Genomic DNA, 23,849 nt, shown 5'->3' on the forward strand with positions numbered 1-23,849 from the left:
ACTTGCACTGCGAACAGCTCAAGATTTTTAACTAATAATGACAAAATGTGTGGTAAATGAGTGTAAAAATACGTCAGACAAACATAAAATAGATACCTACTAACATCACATTCTACAAGGAAGTAACGCGTTTCAACTTGTATTTTTATAAATATTCACTAAAACCGAAAATTTACCTACTACTAAAACTAGCCTACATGAATTTGATTATTGCCTCACTTGTGACAGTTCGTCGAAACTATAATTCTATGCGTTATTATTCTAAGAAATAATGTACAACAAATCGCGTATTTGAACGTGTGATTATGTTTTTTAGGTGCATAGTCCATCGTCAAGTTCGAATTTCAAAAACGCTTTTGTGCGCTGCCGCTGGTTCCTAATGAGAAAGAAATCCTTTCCGCTAGTGATGTGAAAAAACGTTTCCGTAATAAGTTAGGGTCATGTTATGTAGATATCCACTGAAATGCGAATCCAATTAGCAATCATAGTAAATGATACGTACATAAGTGATAAGTACATTATTGTACAATTGAAATGTTCACCACGAAATCTAACTTTTCATAAAACTTATTATTTAAAACCTCATAGTTTAGCGTATGTTCTTTATTGCCTTATTATTATTATTATCTTAAAAAGAAAATTTTATTATTAAGCCTTGGAAAACTATCAAGTACCAATATGTAGTTTTTTATTACCTTTACAGCATATATTAAATCGTAAGTAGTAGATGTATTGATGCGTGAAATACTGAATTAACTTTCGACGGGCCACAATAATAATTTATATAAGTAGACATATGTAGACATAAAGGGGAAAATGGTTCGTTTGATTCAGCGCGAACAATTTGTATAGATAACGTACATTTGTTTTCCGCTTTTACGTTGAATAAAAGTAGTTTTAGTATCTTTAACGTATTTATACTTATAATTATTTTATTAGTGGAAATACAGGTTGTATACAGGATTCCTTGTAAAATATTAACTAAAAGCCTCACAGGACTATATTACTAACATCATAAACAACAATTTTTGTTCCATGACCTTTGATAATTCGTCAGATTTCACTTTCACACATACTTTTTTAAATAGATCTTTAACGGTGATAACTCTGTGCAGCAGGTAATACAAGAAAGCGCTAGTAGTGCCCGTCCGAGGCAAAACGCAGAAGCGGGGGTTATTTGATACAGATCTAAAAAGTGTTAGTAGAACAAACACTTAAAATTTGTAATGTAATGTTTTGTATAAATACATGAATCAATAAAAGTTGTTGTTAATGATATTGGTAATAGAGGTATACTGCCGTTCTTATCATAAAAACGTAATCGACATTTTTTTATATAATATCAAGTGACGGGACGAAGAACGCGCACGACGCGCCTGACGGTAAGCTACACGCCTGTCTATAACAGTTGCAGTGCCATTCACGAGCTTTAAATTGCAAAGACCTGAGGGGCACTGCCTCTGCGCCCGTCACCCTGAGACATAAGTTGACAAATCTCATGTGCCTGTAATTTAAAATTTGTAGCGATATTTAGATATGAACATGTCTGAAACAGCGAAAATCTTCTACCCCCATAAGCGATTTTTTAATATTTTATTTATTTTCTGTTTAAGGCTGCCTTTCCACCAGAGATGTGCGAGGTAGCGAGGCGTTACGCTGTTACGCTGTTACCTAGGTCGTTTTCCACCAAAACTGTGCGAGGATGCGTTACGAACTCTTTTGAGCTATCCGCGGGCGGGATACGGTGTGGTGGGGTGAGCGGTGGCGATATATCACTGTTAGTTAGTGTCATACTTTCAGTAGCTCTAACTTCCTTACACCGTTTTGCACACATTCCTCGCCCTCGTCTCTCGCAAATACATATTTCTCGCTATTTTGTATGTACAAATACTTAGCTCCGCTAACACTTTTCCACCGGAGCTGCGCCAAAAAAGGCTAGGAAAATAGAGTAATCCTATTGGTGAATTTTTTCCTCGCACACTGCTTCGCTACGTCGCACAGCTCTGGTGGAAAGGCAGCCTTACTGTTAAGCGAAATCAGCGTAGCTGACATTTTTCAAAGAAAAGAACTTTAGTTGCCAATATTTTACCGAAATGCAAATGCGTTTTTTATGACAAGGAGGGCAGATGGAGGGCAGTATAGCGCTGCGAGGTAGTTAGGCTGTATCAAGTAACACGTACTAAATAATAATCAGGAGATTGAAGCTATATCACATTTCTTTAATAAATCACGTGTGTTTATGATTTTAATAGATCAGTCAATAATTTAAAAGCTGTGATAATAAGGATTTGAGTTAATATTAATAATGATTGTGAAGTGTACCTAGACGCCTAATTAATTAAAAACAAAAATAAGAACGAGCACAATGTTAGTATTTGAACAACGGCAAATGACGTTGTATGGTTATTATTTAATTCGGATACTGTAAAATAAATTTTGATCGTTAAAAAATGGGTTTAATTGCTTTTTAAATATCTTAAAGTTATTCTGACACCTTAATACTTTCGGTAATCTGCTGTAAATTTTTGACGTCATTATAAAAATGTTTTTACTAATGAACGTAGTTTTAGCTCTAAAATCATTATACGTCTTGCCTTTAGAATGGGTGTGAACAAAAGTGGTGAACGTTTTTGAAAAAATAAAGCGAAGGAAGAGCATGTACTAGAAAATAATTAAAATATGGTTTTAACTATCTGGCGATGTTGATGTACGGATACATGTGCCTTTAACTGTAACCCCACCTGAAATAAATACGTCCACAGTTTTCGCTACACCCTGTATAGAATGGATGTTGATGGTCCAAGGTTTTATTAAGAAAATATGTGTTAAGTGCAGTATGTCAATGCTTAGCCGGCGCACACGCAAGCCAATCGTGGCCATGTAACATATCCGCGGTATGCTCTGGCTGGCCACATAAGGAAGGATCTGTGATGATGTCCCCGAAAGGTCACAGACGCGACTGGTCATCGGTAGTTAAAATAATAATCATCATGTTAAATATTCATTAGCTGTTTATTTTACAACTGAAGAGTCCAATTATTGTAAAATAGCAAAAAGCAGAAAAAAATGGCGTGTTTTTGTAGTTACTGTTTTTATACGAATTAATTTGCAGTTTAAGTATTTTTTTGTGACACCAGGTGACGGGACGAACAAGTCGTACGCCTGGTGGTAAACGACACGCCTGTCCATAACCGTTGCAGTGCCGTTCAGATTTTTAAATTGCAAAGATCTGAGCGGTACTGCCGCCGTGCCCGTTACTCTGAGGCATAAGTTGAGAAGTTCCACGTGTCTGTAAACACTACCACCCTTACCCTTCAAATTCCGAACGCAGTAATGCTCACAGTTTGGCGGCAGAAAAACGTAAGGTAGAGTACTTCCCTAGACGAACTGAAGTGAAGTGTATTAAGTTCCGACTTTTTTAATTATTTGTTACCTTTTTACTTAGAATAATAACGCATACAATGATAGTTTCATATCAAATGAACTGTCACAAGTGAGGTAAAAATCAAATTCATGTAGGCTAGTTTTAGTAGTACGTTAATTTTCGGTTTTAGTGATAATTTATATAAAAATACAAGTTGAAACGCGTTACTTCCTTGTGGAATGTGATGTTAGTATCTATTTTATGTTTGTCTGACGTATTTTTACACTCATTTACCGCACATTTCGTCATTTTTAGCTAAAATTCTAGAGCTGTTCGCGGCAGAAGTTGACCTTGAGCACTGAAGGCCCGCCCGCTCGTAGTAGGCCCTTTGGGAGCGCTTCAATTTGCCTCACTTAGCGTGTGCGGGCTAGGTTTCTATGCGTTATTATTCTAAGCCTTTTTAGCTGATGGCTCTATAGCCAATGTTTAATAAATAAATAATAATGCAAAAACAGCTGTCAAAAGTAACGATATCGATTGAAGTTGATACTTTGTCTTACATTAAGGAAATGATAGTAATAAGTTGATACCCAATGATCTTATATACAAACTTGTACCTATATATATCTTTTCTTTTCGCCAATAACCCTTCATTAAGAAAGAAAATAAATTTATTTAGCACAAACACATGTTGCAAGTACAATATTATGATTTTATGTTTAACTTGTATTGCACTGAAAAGGGCCCAACGCAGCAAATACTGCGGCGGAGCCACTGCGCTAGTTTTCAGTGGACCCTTGTCGAAGTGGTATAAATAAAATTAAAAAGAAAATAAAAAACTGTGGACGCGCATTAAAATAAGTAGAACATAATAATAACGCACACACTCTAGTTGTATTTTGCAGTATTAAAATGTGCTCTCTAAGTTTATTTTTGGAAGTATAAACGGATTGTGAAGAACGCATTCGTGGGGGTACATCGTTTCAAATTCTCGCCGCGGACTATTTGAAACTGCCTGTATATGTCGAAGTTCTATGTTTTGGAATGCAGAGTGGAAACCTGCTGGTGCGTGTTCTTTTAGTCCTTATAAGACGTTCATGGAGGTAAAAAGATTTTGCTTTTTATCACTCCAAATAGAAGCGTGGCTAAATGACATGTTTAGCATATAGCCTCATTAAGAAACGGGTATATATGACTTCGCGGGGGTATATGAAAACAAAATCGAGCGCATGCATTTTGCACTCTCTGTATTAGTCTTTTCGTTCATACCAAAAGTCGCGGCCAGTACTCTACGTTAGCATAGTTTAATCTAGATAGTACCAAGGAATCAGAAAGCCGTATGCGGCGCTGCTCGCTGAGAACGCATTCACGCATTTTATATAATATTTTAAACCGGATTAAACAGTTTCGAGTTACGTCCAGTACGTGCGATTCAAATCTCAGAGTAACATCCATTAATACTCCAAAGATTTTTTGCAGTTCGTGTCCTTTCTATGCTCTCACTTTCTATCACAACGTTGAGACGCTTGTTCGCTATCTTGGTAATATGATTCTCAGGTCCCATGATAAGATATTTAGATTTGCTGGAGTTCAGTACAAGACAATTTTTGTGGACCACTCAACAATACTATTGAAAGTACGATCGATTATGTACTTGATAATATTAGTTGCCTTCGTGGCCCAATGGTTACAATGCCACGCAGAGGCCCCGGGTTCGATCCCTGGGCTGGGATAAATATTTATATGGCCTACATTGCCGAACTGTCTCCGTGGCCGAAAGGTTACCATGCCGAACTGCCACGCTGAGGTCCCAGATTCGATACGATTCGATTCCCGAGAAATATTTTTAAGGCCTATATTTGTGTCTCTCATGAGTTTGGGTATAATTTGTGGTTGTCTATGTGTATGTCCATGGCATCCGCGACACAGGGTTTCCCTTGTGCGAGGCTATGTAGAGTGTGTGCGTGTTATTAAAAAAAATCTCTTGTGAGTTTCGATATAATTTGTGGTTGTCTATGTGTGTGTTCACGGTACTCGCGATACAGGGTTTTCCTAGTGCGGGGCAATGAATGTGCGTTAAAAAAATTAGGTATTTTACATACATAATTTGATTTTTTTTTCATATTGTACCTCTGTATAGTATACCATATAAGTACGATTATAATTTAGTTAGTTTAAATCCGATAAAAGGTACTAAATTATTGGATAAGTAGGTATATATGTATGTATGTATCATCACTCTGCAAAATATGCTAATGAAAAATTAACCAAGGGTTCTCTTCGTTAGTTTAATGAGTGTAAAGTCACTGCAATTACTGAAAGCTAATAACGCATATCAGCATGAATGACTAAATTTCCCATACTCCGTGCACCCGCTATCATGAGCAGGACCATCGATTTTGCATAGATATGCGCCAAACATTTGTTTCCCTTTGCAGTTGACAATTCATGATAATAGAAAAATCTGTATTCAAATGGAGCATTAAAAATTATAAGAATTAGCTATAAATTTAATTGAAAATTATGGCCAACGTCCTGAAACAAAAGAAAAGGAACAATTTCGCATCAACAATAGATTAGCTCTCTTTTGATAAACTATTACGTTGATATTCGAAATTGGCCATTCACGAGGCTTAAAACTATAGTGAAACAGAAACTTTGTAATAAAGGTTTCTCCGCGTACTTGGACCACAAACATTTGTGGTAGTGACACGTTTAGCTTTTGCAGGTTGTCTCGATCTATGTTTGAAATAAGTATTGTAAATAATAAATGTCTATTTATAAAGAGCAACACCTAGAATTTCTAGCTCATTCTTCTCAGGGGAATCTGTCTTACGAATGAACGGTAGAGTTTAATGAACATGATGACTTCAATAACGACCATTTAATTTTGATTTTGTTTTGATGAGAGGAATAGTTTAAATCATTATACAACAGTCCTCTAAGTGGTTTTAAAGGGTTGTGATAACCTGTTAGGTACTTTTGTTTGTAATATTGTTTAAGTTTAACTTCCTATACAAATTTCAAACTGAGTGACTAAATAATAATTATATAACTATCATTTATTTTATGTAACTATATAAATAATTATTTTAAATGAAACAAGTACGTACAAGGGCACGTCTCGCACTATATTTATGAATAAATTAAGTCTTATTAAAGCCTAGAGCTCACCTTTCGACGTACTGTACATTTGATCCGAATTATGGAATAATACTTTATTTATTTTTAATTTATGTAGATGTACCATTAGTGCTAAGATCGTAATAATATTTAATGCACCCTCCATCTAAGTCTATTTTTAAGTTTATCGTTTCATCCCAAGGTCACTGGGAAGTTATGTGCCTGATATTTCCCCTCTTTTGTCTTTTGTTTATCTCTGTATTTTGTGTTTGTATTGTATTGTACTAGAATAAATATACCAAAGTAGTGGTGTTTCTTTTACAGGAACAGGAAATTGTACGGATCGTATGTATTTATATTAACTAATATAATAATAAAGTCAGCACCCTTACTGCTATTCATTTGGTTTAATTGTCGTGTCTACCTTAATTTACAAAACCGAACTTATAATTCAGTGTGACAAAAGCCGATATTTTCCTTTCTACGATTGAATAATTTTATGTACATACTAATCATTTAATTTAGCATTTTTGAGATTTTACCTAGACAGACCGACAGACCTAGACAGACCGTTCCATTCAAGCAGGAAACGCAATTTATCAAATGTTTACGTTTAGCGAAGGCACAATCACGAAATAAAGGATGTATGTGTGTTTTTAACGGAAATTTGTAAGAAACGACATGCATTCAACACAATGCATGTAATGAAATACACAGCTATGAAATAGAATATAACAATGATAGTCAATAAATTCTATAATTGACATGTTAACACTCTAAAATATTTAGTGCTTTTTACAATACCACAATATTAAATAACGCGACATACCTATGATGGCCAGTACCTAGAAGGTTTAAATATACCTACATACTATGTGCAGGCTTCACGTACATTACACTAATTGTGAACGAAGAAACAGTTAATTTTGCGATAAGAACATAGTTGCTGAGTAAGTAACGCATAATTAGACTCACCAGTGTCGGTTGAGTGCATCCGTTTCGAGAGATGAGTCGGACGGGAGGTAGCTGTCGTAGTGACAACTGAGGCTACTGTGAGACATTCTACATGGCACTCGGTGAGTCTTGTTCACTAAACTTGGGCTGGCGAGTGAGTGCGGGGAACGGTGTGTTCGGTGGCATGCCGTTCTGCTCAGCACGCTCCACACCTATGCCGTGACGAGTGTGCATCTTATAGGAGAAGGTTGGGTCGGCTGCGAGTAAAACCACCCGCCGCGCCTCACCCCGGCACGTGACTGCCTCGGCGTGCTCGGTATCGCCGGCCGGCTGGCCGGACATCGGCTGACGTGCAAAAATATCGCTCAACGATGAAAGTAAGCCCTTTGCCATAGAAATGCGTTTTACACCATTATCCGGGGCGGCAGCCTCGGTGTCGGGCAGACGATTAAATGACTCCGCTGCATCGGCACTATGTTTATAATACAGACTAAAACAACTCAAACACCGCTCGTATAACAGAGTTCCGCAAACCGCATCGCTCACTCTTGCGCCTGTTCTGCGCGAAATACCCGCATTTTGCAGTGAAAATGTAAAATTAAGTACCATGCATCGAGCAAGACATTTAGAATTGAATTTGAAATAATTTAAAAAATTCAATTCAATAAATTCAGGAGAAGCACAAAAGATTATTTTTTAGTTGAAGTATATTTCTTAGTTAACTGCCTCCATGGCCGAACGGTTACCATGCCGGACTGCCACGCAGAGGTCCCAGGTTCGATTCCCGGGCCGGTAGAAATAGTTGTGGCCTACAATTATTTCTCTCGTGAGTTTGGGTGTTATTTGCGGTTGTCTATATGTGTGTCCATGGCACCCGCGACACAGGGTTTCCCTAGTGCGGGGCTATGTTGAGTGTGTGCGTTATTTATTTATTTATTTTAGTGCTACATATTGTAACTACAATGATTGTGATTACATATAAGATTATATGTAAGTAAGTAGCAGTAGAGCTCCTTGTGAAAGAGTTCATCCAAGGAAGTGAAATAATTACACACATACACACACTATAGCCTCGCACTAGGAAGATCCTGTATGGCGGGTGCCATGGAGACATACTTAGACAACCACAAATTACACCCAAACTCATGAGAGAAATAAATATAGGCCTTAAAAATATTTCTCTAGGCCCGGGAATCGAACCCAGGATCTTTGCGTGGCAGCTCAGCGTGGTAACCGATCGGGAGTAACAGTACAGACTGCCACCTTACCTATTTCTGCCGCTAAGCAGTAATGTGAGCATTACTGTTTCGGTTTTGAAGGGTAAGGATGCTGCAGAAATTACAGGCACATGAGACTTGTCAACTTATGTCTCAGGGTGACGCGCGCAGTGGCAGTGCCCCTAAGTTCTTTGCGATTTAAGCTCTGAGTGGTACTGCAACTGTTATGAATAGGCGTGTCGCTTACCACCAAGTGCACGACTTGTTCGTTCCGTCACTTGGTATTATACAAAAAAAGTATATTAAAAAATTTGCAACGCTAATTATTACTCATTAAACTTAATTTCTGTGAATATTAGGTACCTATAACATTTCTGCGAGCAAGGTTATCGTATTGTTTCGTTTACACTACGACAATAACATTATTAGCCAATATTGTTTCATGCCAATTTTCCACACATTGTCTACAATCATGAAAAACATTTTTACATGATATGATTTTTTCTAGCAACCTTGTATCGTTCTGGTGAGCCACAATGTGTGTGATGTTTAAAAACATCCAGGAATTTAGCCTAGTTTTACCTCCTACGTGACAAGTATTTGGTGAATAAGATGAGCTACTCGTGGATACAGCTCTACTTGACTACTTGAATTGAAATTACCAATGACGTATTTTGTGAGTTTTCATATGCAATAAAGTTATTGTTTTAAGTTGTTTTTAATTCTTTATTATTGTAGATTATTTAAATGATTTTCTGTGAACTACAATTAACTCAAAATTAAAGAAGCTTTAAATTTGTAAATATATAAATTGATTTCAAAAATTGAAAAAAAGTCAGGAACTAGTTATATAAATAATATCAAGTTTTCTTTAGTTGTACTTTAAAAGATAATATTTTAAGAAAAAGTGCCAGAAAAGTGTCTGTACAATTAATATTGCACAGACACTTTTCAGATACAGACACAATTGTCTGTAGGATTGATTGTGTTTATTGCTATTGCTCCAAAGCGTGGATCAGGCGTTATAAATTTCCTAGGTACGATATTGTATACTTTCTGATATACTGGTCAACTCCAAAATTGTTTAATCAAGATAGACTTTGTTTGTAGTAGTCTCAAATAATTAATATGAAATTAAAGTTTTTTTATACTAAAGATTTCAACGGGAAAGACTAAGAGCGCAACAGAAATTAACGGAATGCACTGAGTGTATGATTGAGATTGATTGATTGAGTGCAAGCGAAGCAACTAAGTGACATAAATGTGAACTTTATTTTTACCTTTCCGAAGGCTGATTTTCCCGGTCTTTACTATTTTCGTCGGCCATGATGGAAACTCTCCTCTTAACATCTGTATTAGTGTGGGAGCTGATTGAAGATCTGGGTCTAGCGGGAGCATCAGTGGGCTTTGGAGGCTGGTGCAGAGCCTTCTCCTCCTCGCTTTTCTGCAGGTCGCTCAGGTCGAAGGGGTATTCCTTGATGGCAGTCATTCGGATGCTTGTCTTGCGTACCTAGAAATTTCAAATGAAAATAACCATTGCTGTACTTTATTGGACACTTTTACAAACATTTGTGAATTTATTTATTTTTTTGTTAAGGTATTTCACGAATATTTTTATTCAATTAGTTAACTCAGATTAAATAAATTTATTTAACCTAATAAAAATATTTAATATACAAATGTAACATTAAAAGGAAACACGGAAAAATTTCATTGTCAAGTTACTATATTTGGTTGTATTCTATAGTCAGCCTTACTTAAATTGAACGCACAACGCCACTGATAATGAATGCAGTGTCAGTCGCTAAGTACTGGTCCTCACAAATGAAGAGACCAGGGAAATAATGATCAAAGGCACTTGAAACACGTTTTAAGTTAGCACCGTCATGTAGTTCGGTAAACGCTGAGCGTAATTTGCCTAAAGTAGAAAAAGGGTAATAACATTCAATGCCCTGAAAAATTAGTTTTTTTTTTCTAGTAGTTAAGCTTTTATTGTCTTTTCTACCTTACCTGTACATTATCTTAATAAAATAAAAACCATAAATATTTTTAGTTACACTAAAAAATATAAACCGGTATGGTTTAACTGCTTTTTTTTTTTTTTTTGACGGGGGGGAAATCTTTATGGATACCCCTGAGCCCAGGGAGACTCAGGGGTTATGTGGGGACTCTCCCTCCACACTGGAAGGCCTACCCCACTAAAACCCCCCCGGGTTTCCCTCTCGCCGGTTGAGTCGGCGCCGTGGGATCAGTGAACATTCACCACGACGCGGCCCGGATGGTTTAACTGCCTCCGTGGCCGAACGGTTACCATGGTTACCAGGAGAAATGTTTGTATGGCTTACATTTATTTCTCTCGTGAGTTTGGGTGTAATTTGTGGTTGTCTATGTGTGTGTCCATGGCACCCGCGACACAGGGTTTCCCTAGTGCGGGGCTATGTTGAGTGTGTGCGTTATTTATTTATTATTTATTTATTTATTCATTTTTACTTTTAGCCATAAAAATGCTTGCGACTAAATAGTAGAAAACTTAATAAAGATTTATAAATATATCTGGTTAGAATGGATTACATAGCGTTATATATATTTATGTCAGCATTGACTTTATTTCAGGTAGATTACCACGCACAAATATATGCGTGTCTTTTTTACCAATATAAAAGTTTTTCAAATATAAATATCTTTTTTCCTAAAGTTCTCCTCAAGTGACTTTGATCAGTCTTCGCCTGAACTCTTCAAATATAAGCGTCACAGTCGACGCGCTAAGAAATTGAATATAATACTTGTAAAGAATTGATGATAAGAAACTCTGTCTACATTTATATTTCATTTATCTATATTACAAATATATAAATCAGAAAACATCAACAGTTTCAATTAATAAATAAGCCTCTAAAACTGTCGAAATGTCAAATAGGAAAATTATTAATTAGTCTCAAAACGGCTGCGTATCTAATTGAAGTTGTGTCACAACATGATGTACGGTGTCTAATTAGTCGCGCATACACTCGTATAGTCGTACTACACATTATATTATGCGTACACGCTGCTATGTGGAACACACAGTGAGTTTCCTTTGTTTGGAAATTATGTCAAAACATATAGAAAAGAATCATTAGACTATTCTGAAGTCATGATAAAAATCTCCTATGATCACTCCTGTGACACAATAAGTCGATTACCACGAAGCAATAAACAATATAAGGTCATAATTAATGTAGGGTCACTGGACCTTAAACTGCCTCCGTGGCCGAACGGCTACCATGCCGGTCCCGGTAGTTTCCGGGTTCGATTCCAGGGCCGGGAGAAATAATATTTCTACCGGCCGTGGAAAATTATTGACCTTTAGCGCTCAACATTTAAAAAAACGCAACGACAAAAATAAATATATATAGGCCATGCATATATTTATATCGTCAGTTGTAGGATCAATTAACGTAACCACCAAATGGGCGAAAATGAGTTATATATACAGTTCGACAGAAAATTCTGCGCCCAATCGAATGGTGTTGGTGGTGGTGGTGGTGGCTGTTAAAACAATTATATCTTGAAAAAAATAGCGGTTACCTTACAAAAAAATGAAGATTAATTGATAAAATAACACAAAAATTTGGTGTATGATACATTTATAAGGAACTTGAGTCTTACTAAATTAACGTAACGACTACGCCTACAAAAACATTTTGTTGCAATACAGTAATCGCTAAAACTTTTGTCCGTTACATTAAACTCACAGTTATTTAGAACAAATAATTATTAGTTACTTTAACTAATATCGCACTTTTTTTTACCAGAAATGGACCTTAGATTAATATTTTTACGTTATTACAGTAACTTGTTACTCAAACGTGTAATAAAAAATACGAAACAGGATATTTAAGTTAGATGGAAATGGAATTTACTATTATTCCATTTCCATCTAACTATTATTACTATTATTAATATTTTAAACCCAAAGAATACTTATCTAAAACAAGTTTACATATAAACCTTAGTTTCATACTGATTGATGAAATAATTGTTTTCTAATTACATTTATTTAACGTGAATATACGCCTAAACTATGATATATTTCTATACATATTTGACGGTTAGGTACTTTGTGATTTACTAAGTCGTTCAAGTGAACTATCTATTGCCAGGCTTGACTCCATGCTTAGTGTTATCGAAGGTTAGCTACTAAACTTTATTGTGTGGAGTCCTAAACAATGGGCTACATTCATACTTACCGCGCGAAAGTTTCCGCGCCCATACGAAGTTAAAGTCTTAGACCACACCGATTTTACCGTTTGGCAAATAATTACTGGACAAATATTTCCGGCTACAACTATGCCTAATAAAAACTTGAAATTAAGGGACATAAAGATTACAACTTTTAAGAAAACTAATTTAGACGTAAGCCTTACACGGTTAAGCCTGTATGTTGGATTACCTGTCAAATTCGTACTATGACCTCACAAAAACAATTCACTTTCCATGCACTTTACGTTCCCCATTCCAAATTCGTTCACCTTTTCTTTCATAGCAAAATCGTATCATGACGTGCTATTTGCCATGCAAATGGCGGTCTCATCTGTAAAAATAAGCAATTCAAAAAAGTTACAGTGACTAACTTTTTTAAGATTTTGTCACATTTTTAAGAAATTTCGTTAAGTTTTGTTATGTTTTCAGTTTCATAATTATTTGTTATCTTTTTAGACTATATAGCCAACTGTCAATAAATAAATACTATTAATTATTGAGCGTTTTTTGAATATTTTAGTTAGAGTTACCAATCTTTAAGGTACCTATTGTTTGTAAATTATTGGCATGAATGTTATTGCAATTTTTTAATGGAATTTTAATCATTTTATTACCTTGCGAAAATCGTAAAATAACTTTTAAATAGTGCCAAATTTGATTTTAATGCAATTAATGAAAATGTACGAATACAAGATACGTTCCAATTATGTTATCAAATTACAAACTCGCCATATTAATTTCAATGATAATAGTGACATAAACATTACCTGTAATTTTATCGTACGACAGATTGTAAGGTATGATTGTAAAGTTGCCGATTTGAACACAATCGGTTAATAGTACTTGAACGCTCCCAGGATAGTACATTTGTCTATTTCTTTCATATGATTTAGTGTGTAGTTCCATCTCTTTCTTGTTAGATGTCACCTAGCCAGCCAGAGACAATGATTAACGTTTAAAAAGTAAAACTAATCATCCTGTCAAGCCACTCCCGTTCAACTTTGTGTAGGTCATGATAGGAATTTAAGTAATTCAGTTTTACCACGTCAAGTGAATTGCATGGAACTTGGCTGGTTGCTTGTAAGCTCATAGTAGGCCCCCTGGGCCCAAATTGTTGGTTTGTTTGAAAAACAAATATACGCGATTTAAACCCGGAAAAATAGTTTCATTTCCTGAAACTAACTTCTTAAAAATCTTGTCATTAATCTAAACACAATAAATTAAAAAGGCTATTTTAAAACAAAGCATACCAAATTTTAAAATAATCATGTTATCAAGCGTATGCAAGTGATTTTTTTTGTGGCCAGTCCTGGGTTCGTTTCCCTTGCTTTCTTCCTTGTTTTATCCCTTGCTTTTCTTGCGTTATCCCATCCCAAATAATTTATTTTCATTTGTTTTTTTATTTTGTTTTCAAATCAAATCAAATCATTTATTGTGTACGCACGTCTATAAGGTCTTCTATAAGGTCTTCTATAAGGTCTTCTATAAGGTTTTCTCACGATTTACTTTTAATTTTTCCCCCTGATCCATTTTTACCAAACATTTTGTTATAAAATTCCTTTAACTTCATTGCGTTTCTTCTGCTGTTCCTGTTTTTCCACATTGCCAGCTATTTTCCTCTTAATTCTTTCAGTAGATTTTTGTACAGTTCTCAATATCTAGTACGTCATCTTCGATGTTTTTGTCGCACTCACCTTTATCTTAATGATCGATGTCAGGATATCAATTTTGTCAACATCAGCTTTTGTCAACTGAGTCTCCCTCAGATAGCCTTGAAGGTACTGCTTGGGAATCACCATCGCCACATAGTTTTTTCAAATCATGGCATTTTTTTATTGAAATAGGTACTGGGTTTGCATAAAGCTTTGTAAATCTGAGACCATATTGATTGTATTGGTAATCGTTGATAATAAATCTTTACTCCATCTTTTTTCTTTTAGTCCGGTTATTTTCTTTTTTGTATCACGGCCCAGTGGATTTTCTTAATATTCAGCGTCTTCTTTCATAGAGTATTTAATTTTCATTACGTTTAAATTGGTTTTCTTATAAGTTGCAATCTTTATGTCCCTTAATTTCAAGTTTTTTAGGCATAGTTGTAGCCGGAAATATTTGAACAGTAATTATTTGCCAAACAGTAAAATCGGCGTGGTCTAAGAATTTAACTTCGTATGGGCGCGGAAACTTTCGCGCGGTAAGTATGAATGTAGCCCATTGTTTAGGACTCCGCTTAGTTATAGCTTCATTTTTATTATTTATCTAATATATTTTGAAATACTAATAATTTATCGAGTCCTTAGGTTTTCGTGATTGTTAGACGTGACAAATGAAACCGTTTTTCCGGATTTAAATGGTTTAAATTTGTTTTTTCAAACAAATCAACGTTTCAGGCCCTTCACAGGTCCGACGGTAACGGTTGGTCAAATGATCACGGTTAACCGTGACCATGGGACCTGTAAAGGGCCCGAAGCGTTGAATTGTTTGAAAAACAAATATACACGATTTAAATCCGGAAAAATAGTTTCATTTCCTACTAATTATTTTTCAAGAAAAAGGTTTATAGTATACAAGTCTGATTAGTTCAAAAATATTCAATTGATAGTGATATCAAATTAGAACTGGTTATCATTATTATTAATATATAACTTGTACTTTAGTATAAGATAATATTATTTTGTACGACTTTTAAGATACAATTTATAAAAACTTTCGTGCTATTTTGAATCTTATTCATAAGGCTTTAAGGTCTAAATTGGTGCGGCATACATAGTGCAAGTTACAATTAACAAATGTCGCGCGAAATACGTTAAAAATTATATTATATTTTGTCAGTTACGCCATAGTCAACATTCGACGTTATAAATATTGCATATAGCGTGTAACGTAACGTATTTGGAATAAGAAAAAAATAAAGCAAGCGCAATGCTGTCTTTGAAACTATCAGCACTAGATTTATGCAATTAGATTGGGTTAAAGGTCCTTATAATTGTAAGAAACTTTGTTCAAACTTCATACCAATAAGCTTAGAATAATAATGCATAGAATGATAGTTTTATATCAAACGAACTGTCACACGACAATGCTCCTACTTTAAGTAGCAACAGTATACTTTTTACTAACCATGATTTAAACTAAAAAACACGACAACAGAAAAGTCTAATCGTTTCTTTGTAGTACATCAAAATATTCAAGGCTTTTCTGGCAAAACATTAGAAATAAGTCTTTTCTTGCACGATATTTCCGTTGACGTGTTTTGTGTTACAGAGCACTGGCTGAAAGACTACGAAGCAATTAACAACATAGAAAATTATGTAATAGTCAGTTCGTTCATAAGAAAGAGTTTAAGTAGAGACGGATCCATGATTATTATTAAACGTAACTTAAAATTTAAAGAGCGTAAGGATATCACAGATCTTTCTACTGAACGAACTATTGAGATTTCATGTGTGGAATTGAATCAGTTTGTCGTCTTATGTGTATACAGGCCCCCCTCTACTAATTTTAACGAGTTTGAATTAATTATGGAAGACAGTTTAAAGCGGATTTATTCAACAAAAAAAACGTAGTAATATGTGGAGATTTCAATGTAAACCTGTTGGAAAACTGTTCTACTTCTGTAAGACTCATTAATTTATTTAAAAGTTTTAACTTGATTAATCTTTTCTTAGAACCAACTCGCATCACTGCCTCCTCTTGTACTTGTATTGATAACATCTTTTGTAACAGCAGTGTCTAAATCAATAATAAATTGCTTAAGATCAGACCATAGTGGCCAATTGGCTTCTTTTAATTGTAAAATGAGCAAGAAGGTAGACCAATTTCTTTGCAGACCGATTACCACAGAACGAATCATTAGATTTCGAAATAATATCGGCAATAGTTTAAATTCCCTACCCCATATAACGGAGGTTCCAAATACTTTATATAGCACGATATTTAGTTTAATTAAAAATGAATTTGATAATATATTTAAATCAAAAACATTAACTTTCCATAGAGAGACTAAATTCAACGACTGGGCAACAGTAGGTATTCATAAGAGTAGGTCTCGTTTGTATGAGCTATATGCTATGAAAACTTATAATACTAATTCCAATTTCATAGAATATGTTAGAATTTATTAAAAAAAGTATTTAAAAAAGTATATATGTAGCTGCTAAGGTTAAGTTTCACAGCGACAAAATTAGACAATCGATAAATAAATCTAAAACTACTTGGAGCATAATAAACAAAGAGTCAGGCAGGGTTAAACAACACGATAGAGATATCGTTTTAGAATTAGACAGTAAACTTATAAAATTTAAAGATAAAGTAGCCCAAGCTTTTGAATCGTTCTTTTCCGAAATTGCTGTGAACACTATAGAATCATTAAATTCCTCCCCTTCACTTGCCATTGATCTCCCAAAGGAAAATGTTAACGTTTGTGGCAGTTTATTTAATTTCCGTCATGTTAATCCACAAGACATCATAAAAGCTTTTAAATCAATACATGTTAAAAAACTGAAGATCTCTGGGGCATATCAACTAAAGTTATAGACTCAGTTATTGATCTTATTTCCCCACATTTAGCTGTAGCTTTTAATAGGTGCGTTGACGAAGGTGTTTTTCCCGATTTAATGAAATACAGCAAGGTTATTCCCTTATTCAAAAGCGGTAGGAAACTTGATCCTCGCAACTATAGGCCCATTTCAATTTTACCAGCTTTAAGTAAAATATTCGAAAAGGTTATGCTGACTCAATTACTGTCCTATTTCGGTAGGAATCATATTTTTCATAGTGGACAATACGGGTTTACTAGTGGTAGATCGACTAGCGATGCGGGGGTAGCGTTACTAAAACACATCTTTGATGCCTTGGAAAGGTCCGAGAACGCTATTGGTATTTTCTGTGACCTCTCAAAGGCATTTGATTGCGTTGATCATATTACTCTTATTAGGAAGCTGGAACATTACGGTGTAAATGGCAAGGCGTCGAAACTTGTCTCGTCATATTTCAACGGTAGAATTCAGAAAGTAGACATAAATGGTGTGACTTCTTTGGGTTCTTCGGTAAAAATGGGCATTCCACAGGGCTCAATACTTGGGCATTTCTTATTTCTGATTTATATTAATGATCTGCCATTCTTTGTTAAAGACCATTGCGAAATAGTGTTGTTTGCTGATGACACATCCTTGATTTTTAAAACAGACAGACATGACATTAACTATGACCATATTAATGATACCCTCTCTAAGGTAGTTTATTGGTTTAATGCTAACAATTTATTGCTTAATGCCAAGAAGACAAAATGTGTTAAGTTTGAATTACCTAACGTAAAATCGACTTGTGCAAGCATAGAAATAAACGGAGAAAAGTTAGACTTTGTTAATAAAGCAGTCTTCTTGGGAGTGACCTTAGATAGTAAACTTCAATGGTTTCCACATATATCTTCCCTGGCCAGCAGGTTAAGCTCCGCTGCATACGCAGTCCGCAGAATACGTGAGCTTGCCAATGTTAGTACTGCTAGACTAGTTTACTTTAGTTACTTCCATAGTATAATGTCCTACGGGATTCTCATGTGGGGTAAAGCGGCAGATATTCAAACCATATTTGTATTGCAAAAACGAGAGAGAAAAGTTTAAGGAGACCGGTATCATGACTGTGGCATCACAGTACATTTACTCAAATATTTTATATGCTCGTAAAAATATATATAATTTCAATAAGAAAGAAGATATCCGTAATAAATCCGTAACCTTAGAGCTAAGTCCAAACTCATGGTACCACGATTTCGTTTAACTAAGGTAAACAACTCTTTTATGGGGAACTGTATACGTTTTTACAATAAGATTCGGAGCATATATTAAGTTTATCATTTCCTAAGTTTAAAAACTACATTAAAAATATTTTGATCGAAAATCATATTACAAAATTGAAGACTACGTGTTAGATAAAGATGTATGGAAAGACGACATGGCTCCAGAATCCACACAAATTTGATTCAAAGTGAATTCCATAGCATTCAAGTTTATTTGAAAAGAGCAATCCCTAGAGTTTCTTGCTCGTTCTTCTCAGGGAGGTCAGCGTAGTGAACGAGCAGTAGCTTAAATGTGACGATTTCAAGTGTAAATTTATTATACCTATGGAATAAATAATCTTTGACTTTGACTTTGACATAAGTGAGGCAAAAATCAAATTCATGTAGGCTAGTTTTAGTAGTAGGTTAATTTTCGGTTTTAGTGAATATTTATATAAAAATACAATTTGAAACGCGTTACTTCCTTGTGGAATGTGATGTTAGTATCTATTTTATGTCTGTCTGACGTATTTTTACACTCATTTACCGCACATTTCGTCAATTTTAGCTAAAATTCTTAATCTGTTCGCGGTGCAAGTTGACCTTGAGCACTGGAGGCCCGCTCGTGTAGGCCCTTTTGGCGCGCTTCAATTTGCCTCACTTAGCGTGTGCGGACTAGGTTTCTAAGCCAATAAGATGAAAACAAAAAAGTTATAACAATTTTTCTTAAAAAAAATGGTTTTTGGTCTCTACTGAAAAATTGACTTTTGGCCGTTAAGTTAAATGATCCTACAACTGACGATATGTTATATGCATGGCCTGCATTTATTTTTGTCGTGAGTTTGGGTGTAATTTGCGGTTGTCTATGTCCATGGCACCGGCGACACCTAGGAGTGTGTGCGTTTTTTTTTAAATATTACGCGTTAAAGGGCAATAAATCCACCGGACCATATCTATCACCGAGCTCCAGAGGATATCTTAAGGGCAATGCCGTGGGATGGGGAAAGAACTTTATTCACTTGTTTAATAATATTTATAGAAACTGATTCTGAAAAGTGTTGCAGGAACAATAACAGCTATTTAGCAACATTTTAACCGACTGAAAAAAGGAGGAGGTTCCAATACGACTGTATTTTTTGTGTGTATGTTATGCGATTACTTTGACATTTGTGAATCGAGTTCGATGATTCTTTTTTTTTGTTAGAAAGGGGGTACCTCAGTAGTGATCACATTTAAATTTGAAGAAAATATTCAACCTCTATAAGGGTGGCAAACGTGGGGATAAATTCGGTTTGTTGGGGCTGGACTCACTTTTTGTTAACCGATTCCACAAACTTTTGATCTCGGTTTTTTTTATAGAAAAGTTGTAATTATTATTTATTATCTAATTTGTTTTTAAAGATGGGCAAAATCATTACGAAACTAATTGAAAATCAAACTTTTCATAAGTAGTAAGTAGAGTAACGTGTTGTAACCAAAATGTGTTTGAAACAACTTTACTATTCTTCTATGGCCGCAGTGGCAAAATAATTTACACTCTAGGCACTTGACGGGAAGGATCCGGGTTCACGCGAGCTGTTTTAAATTGGCACTTGTCTGAGTGTGCTGTGTAGTGCCCTCTTAGTTTATTTCGTTACTCGAGTACGAATACCACAGGGAATTATTTAGTATGTGACAAGGTAATTAGTATGAACTTTGGGCGCATTATATATTGTTCATATCATATATTAATAACACTTGAACCTACTTTGTCTCTGATAAAGCCTTCAAGAGTTTGTCAAGAAACACTATTTTCAATAAACGTGTTACAACTACATAACAGATGGATTTTTTAACTTGAAAAAAAAAGGTGGAGTTTCTCAATTCGACTGTTTGGTTTTTTTTGTATGTATGTTACGCGATAATTCATGTATGAACTGATTTCCTTTTTTTTTGGAAAGAGAGTACCTCAGTAGTGGTCCCATTTAAATTTGAAGAAAACATTCCACCTCTAAGAGTGGCAAACTAGGGTATGGTTATACCGTTTCGCGCACTTTCTGGTAACCGATTTCAATAAAACTTGGCAAATAGATGTAATTCCAGGAACTTTTGAGGTTGTTGTTTTACTACTGAGCACTGACTATTTAAGATACTACGTGACGGGACGAACAAGTTGTGCTTCTGGTGGTAAGCGACAGGCCTGTCCATAACAGGTGCAGTGCCACTTAGAGCTTAAAATCACAAAGACCTAAGGCACTGCCACTGCGCCCGTCACCTGAGCCATAATTGACTCTTCGAAGATCGATATGCAATAATGGTCATTGCTTGGCGGCAGTAATGGGTAAGGTGGCAGTACTCACTGGACGAACTCTTTTACATGGTACTATTCACGATGAACCTAGTGTAGTCTAAAATCAAGGCGGGCTTCAATTTCAATTTCACTTTGACTGTACCAGTTGTCACATCGTAATCGATTTGATTATTTGGTCGCATTATTTTTATTGTTTGATTGCATTTATGACTATGTTATTTATGTCTCATTACTAATATTGCGTAGTACAATTTTTATCAATGTAATTGATTGGAACTGTTTGTTTTTTGTATAGATGACTGATTAACAATTGTAATGAAAAATGATACTAACCATGAATTGTTCTGCTTACTTGAATTATATTTGTATAAACGTAACTTATAATTTAAACCTTACGTGCTTTACATAAATACTGTTTATTACATGTCCATTATTCATCGATATACTCTCAATGTTTCAATTTTGGTCTGTCGCCATGTTAAAAATCTTTTGAAATGTGTTATTTCGAAACGAAGCCAAATCTTTTAGAAATTCGCTAGACAATTGTTTTCAAACAATTTCAAGTATTAATAATGGAAGACAAAACGTAAGAGCAACGTCTTTCAGTTATTGTTATTAAGGTAACAGTAGGTACTTTACACGTGGGCATTATTGAGTCTGCTGTCTCCTAATGAGTAATTAAAGAACTATTGTTTTAGATAACTCAGTGTTGTCTTCATGATCACTAGTTTGGTACCTATTTTACCAACAATGTGGCTAATTATTTTTATGGTAACACATAAAGTTAAAGAGAATACGAATGTCATGATTCTAAAAAGATGAGCCGGAGTCATATCTTTCAAATTGTTGGTAACATGTGATCGTTAATAATTTTTAGCTTTAAAGTAAAGTGTCCTATTGTTTTGTAGTTATGGCGCTTGTATTGTTTTGTGTACGCGTGGTTGCCTTTAAAGTATTAGCTAAGTAAAATTGTTCTGAGTGCGTGATCGTCATCCAATTATACAACAGTTGGATCTTTTTTCATTATAACATACAAAATGTATAAGAAAACAATAAATATGAGTAATATTCTAGGTTCTGATGAGTTCAACACCAAAAATATTACTTATATTTCTTAGTTTGGAACCCAAAAAATTACTCGTATTTATTAGTTCAGAACCTGCAATATTACTGATATTTATTAGTTCAGAACCTAAACTTGGGTTTGTAACATCTGAACCCGGAGTCGGTTTAAAGTTGCAACGGAACCCGAATGAGTCCAAATGCGTGTATCGTGTCACCCCGGGACACCTCGAGAGATGACATTAAATTTGTATCTGGACCGGAATTCATTTCATTTTCATATTGGTACATTTTGTTGCTTTAAGGGGTGAAGCTTCCGAACACTATCCCGATAAATATTTTTTTTAAGGAGACTGATCAATGTTTGAAAATATGTTTTAATGCACGATTCTACATACATAACTCAGGTTCAGACGATATAAATTTAATGTCATCTCTCGAAGTGCAACTGACCCCGGGACTGGATGCAACTCAAATTTCATTATTTTTGACAAGCAAGAACCAGGGATCTCGGGATCACACAATACTCGCATTTGGACGCATTCGGGTTCCGTTTGAACTTTAAACCAACCCCGGATTCAGATGCTACAAGTCCAAAAAAATTATTCGTGTTAATTTTAACGTTCAAAAAGCAAAATTAACTACTTCGGTGTCTGAATGTCACGCTGTTTTTTTTTTCAGAAACTATAGTACAAAATTGAAGAAGAAGTGAGCGTGTCAACAGCTCCGGTACCAATCCAGACAATTATCGTGCACCTGGGACAGCTCACCCATGGCTAATGCCTTTTGAGAATCAGATGAAGACTGAGCAAACGGGCTGATCTGGGGCCAGGACCTGACTTAAACGGTCCCTTTGTGGGCTTGCTTGCACAGGCTACACTGTCCTTGTCGTATACCCTCAGGGTCGGTAGGGAGGGTCATTATAATCAAAACTTATGTAGAAAGGAACTAGGATGTCACGGTGTGGAGATGGAATTAAATATAGTCTCATGAAAAGAAGTTAAATGAAAATTAAAGAGGCTGGGACGAGTGAGGTATCATATTATAATTAAATAAAATTGTTGTATAGTAATTTTTAAGTTTATTTACTGTCACGATGTTCGACCACCATGACATCAATTATTTTTGTGAAAATACTCCACTTGTTTGTTATAATTATTAATACAAATATCGAACACTCGCAAAAATTTCCAACCATGACATCAATTATTTTTGTGAAAATACTCCACTTGTTTGTTATAATTATTAATACAAAGATCGAACACTCGCAAAAATTTCAATCGATCCGGTTGGACTTAAACCAACGTCTTCCAGCAAACCGTGTCAGATGTTTTTCCAACTAAGCCACAGAACGAACTAGCGACCCTTACAAATTTTCTATGTGCTTGTTGCAGATGTTTGGTTCCGGTTTTTAACGACTTTTTTGCCGTAGCGCCAATTATGAGAAATCTATTTCTTCACTTAGCCAGATATAGTTTTTGACTTATCAATAAAAATGAGGAATGAACCTACATCAACAAGAGACAACCTACATGAACTTTTATTACAGTTCAGTAAAGACTCTTAACGACAAAAAAGCGGGATGGTGACACTTCACTTAGCGCTGTCTCACAACGATACATTTTAGGTCTTACTGAACCGTAATAAGAGTCCATGGTAAGGCCCCTGAATAGAATTATTTATTATCATTATGATGAACATATTTTATGCTAATTTGATCTTTTCTCCCTCTTTTTGCCGAATTTTGTAAGTCGACAAATATTTTGTAATAATTCAGTCTGCGAAATTCTTGTACATTTTGCGGGAAAAAATCAACATTCATAA

General features: G+C 35.2%; 1 protein-coding gene across 4 annotated transcripts in view; it reads right to left on the minus strand.

Moving 5' to 3' along the window:
- The window catches only part of LOC113232209 (sodium/hydrogen exchanger 9B2-like), a 71,566-nt gene that overhangs the window by 15,721 nt on the left and 31,996 nt on the right, over window positions 1-23,849 (minus strand). For 3 of the 4 annotated variants that reach the window (XM_026466857.1, XM_026466874.1, XM_026466866.1), the window contains exon 2: window positions 9,939-10,168. In XM_026466857.1, coding sequence (XP_026322642.1) covers window positions 9,939-10,168 — 230 coding nt within the window. Of the gene's footprint in view, window positions 1-7,462; window positions 7,902-9,938; window positions 10,169-23,849 lie in introns of those variants that run through there. The other variant, XM_026466882.1, reaches the window with a different exon arrangement.

The sequence above is a fragment of the Hyposmocoma kahamanoa genome, unplaced genomic scaffold (assembly GCF_003589595.1).
Source record: "Hyposmocoma kahamanoa isolate Upper Pololo Valley unplaced genomic scaffold, ASM358959v1 102, whole genome shotgun sequence".
Taxonomy (NCBI): domain Eukaryota; kingdom Metazoa; phylum Arthropoda; class Insecta; order Lepidoptera; family Cosmopterigidae; genus Hyposmocoma; species Hyposmocoma kahamanoa.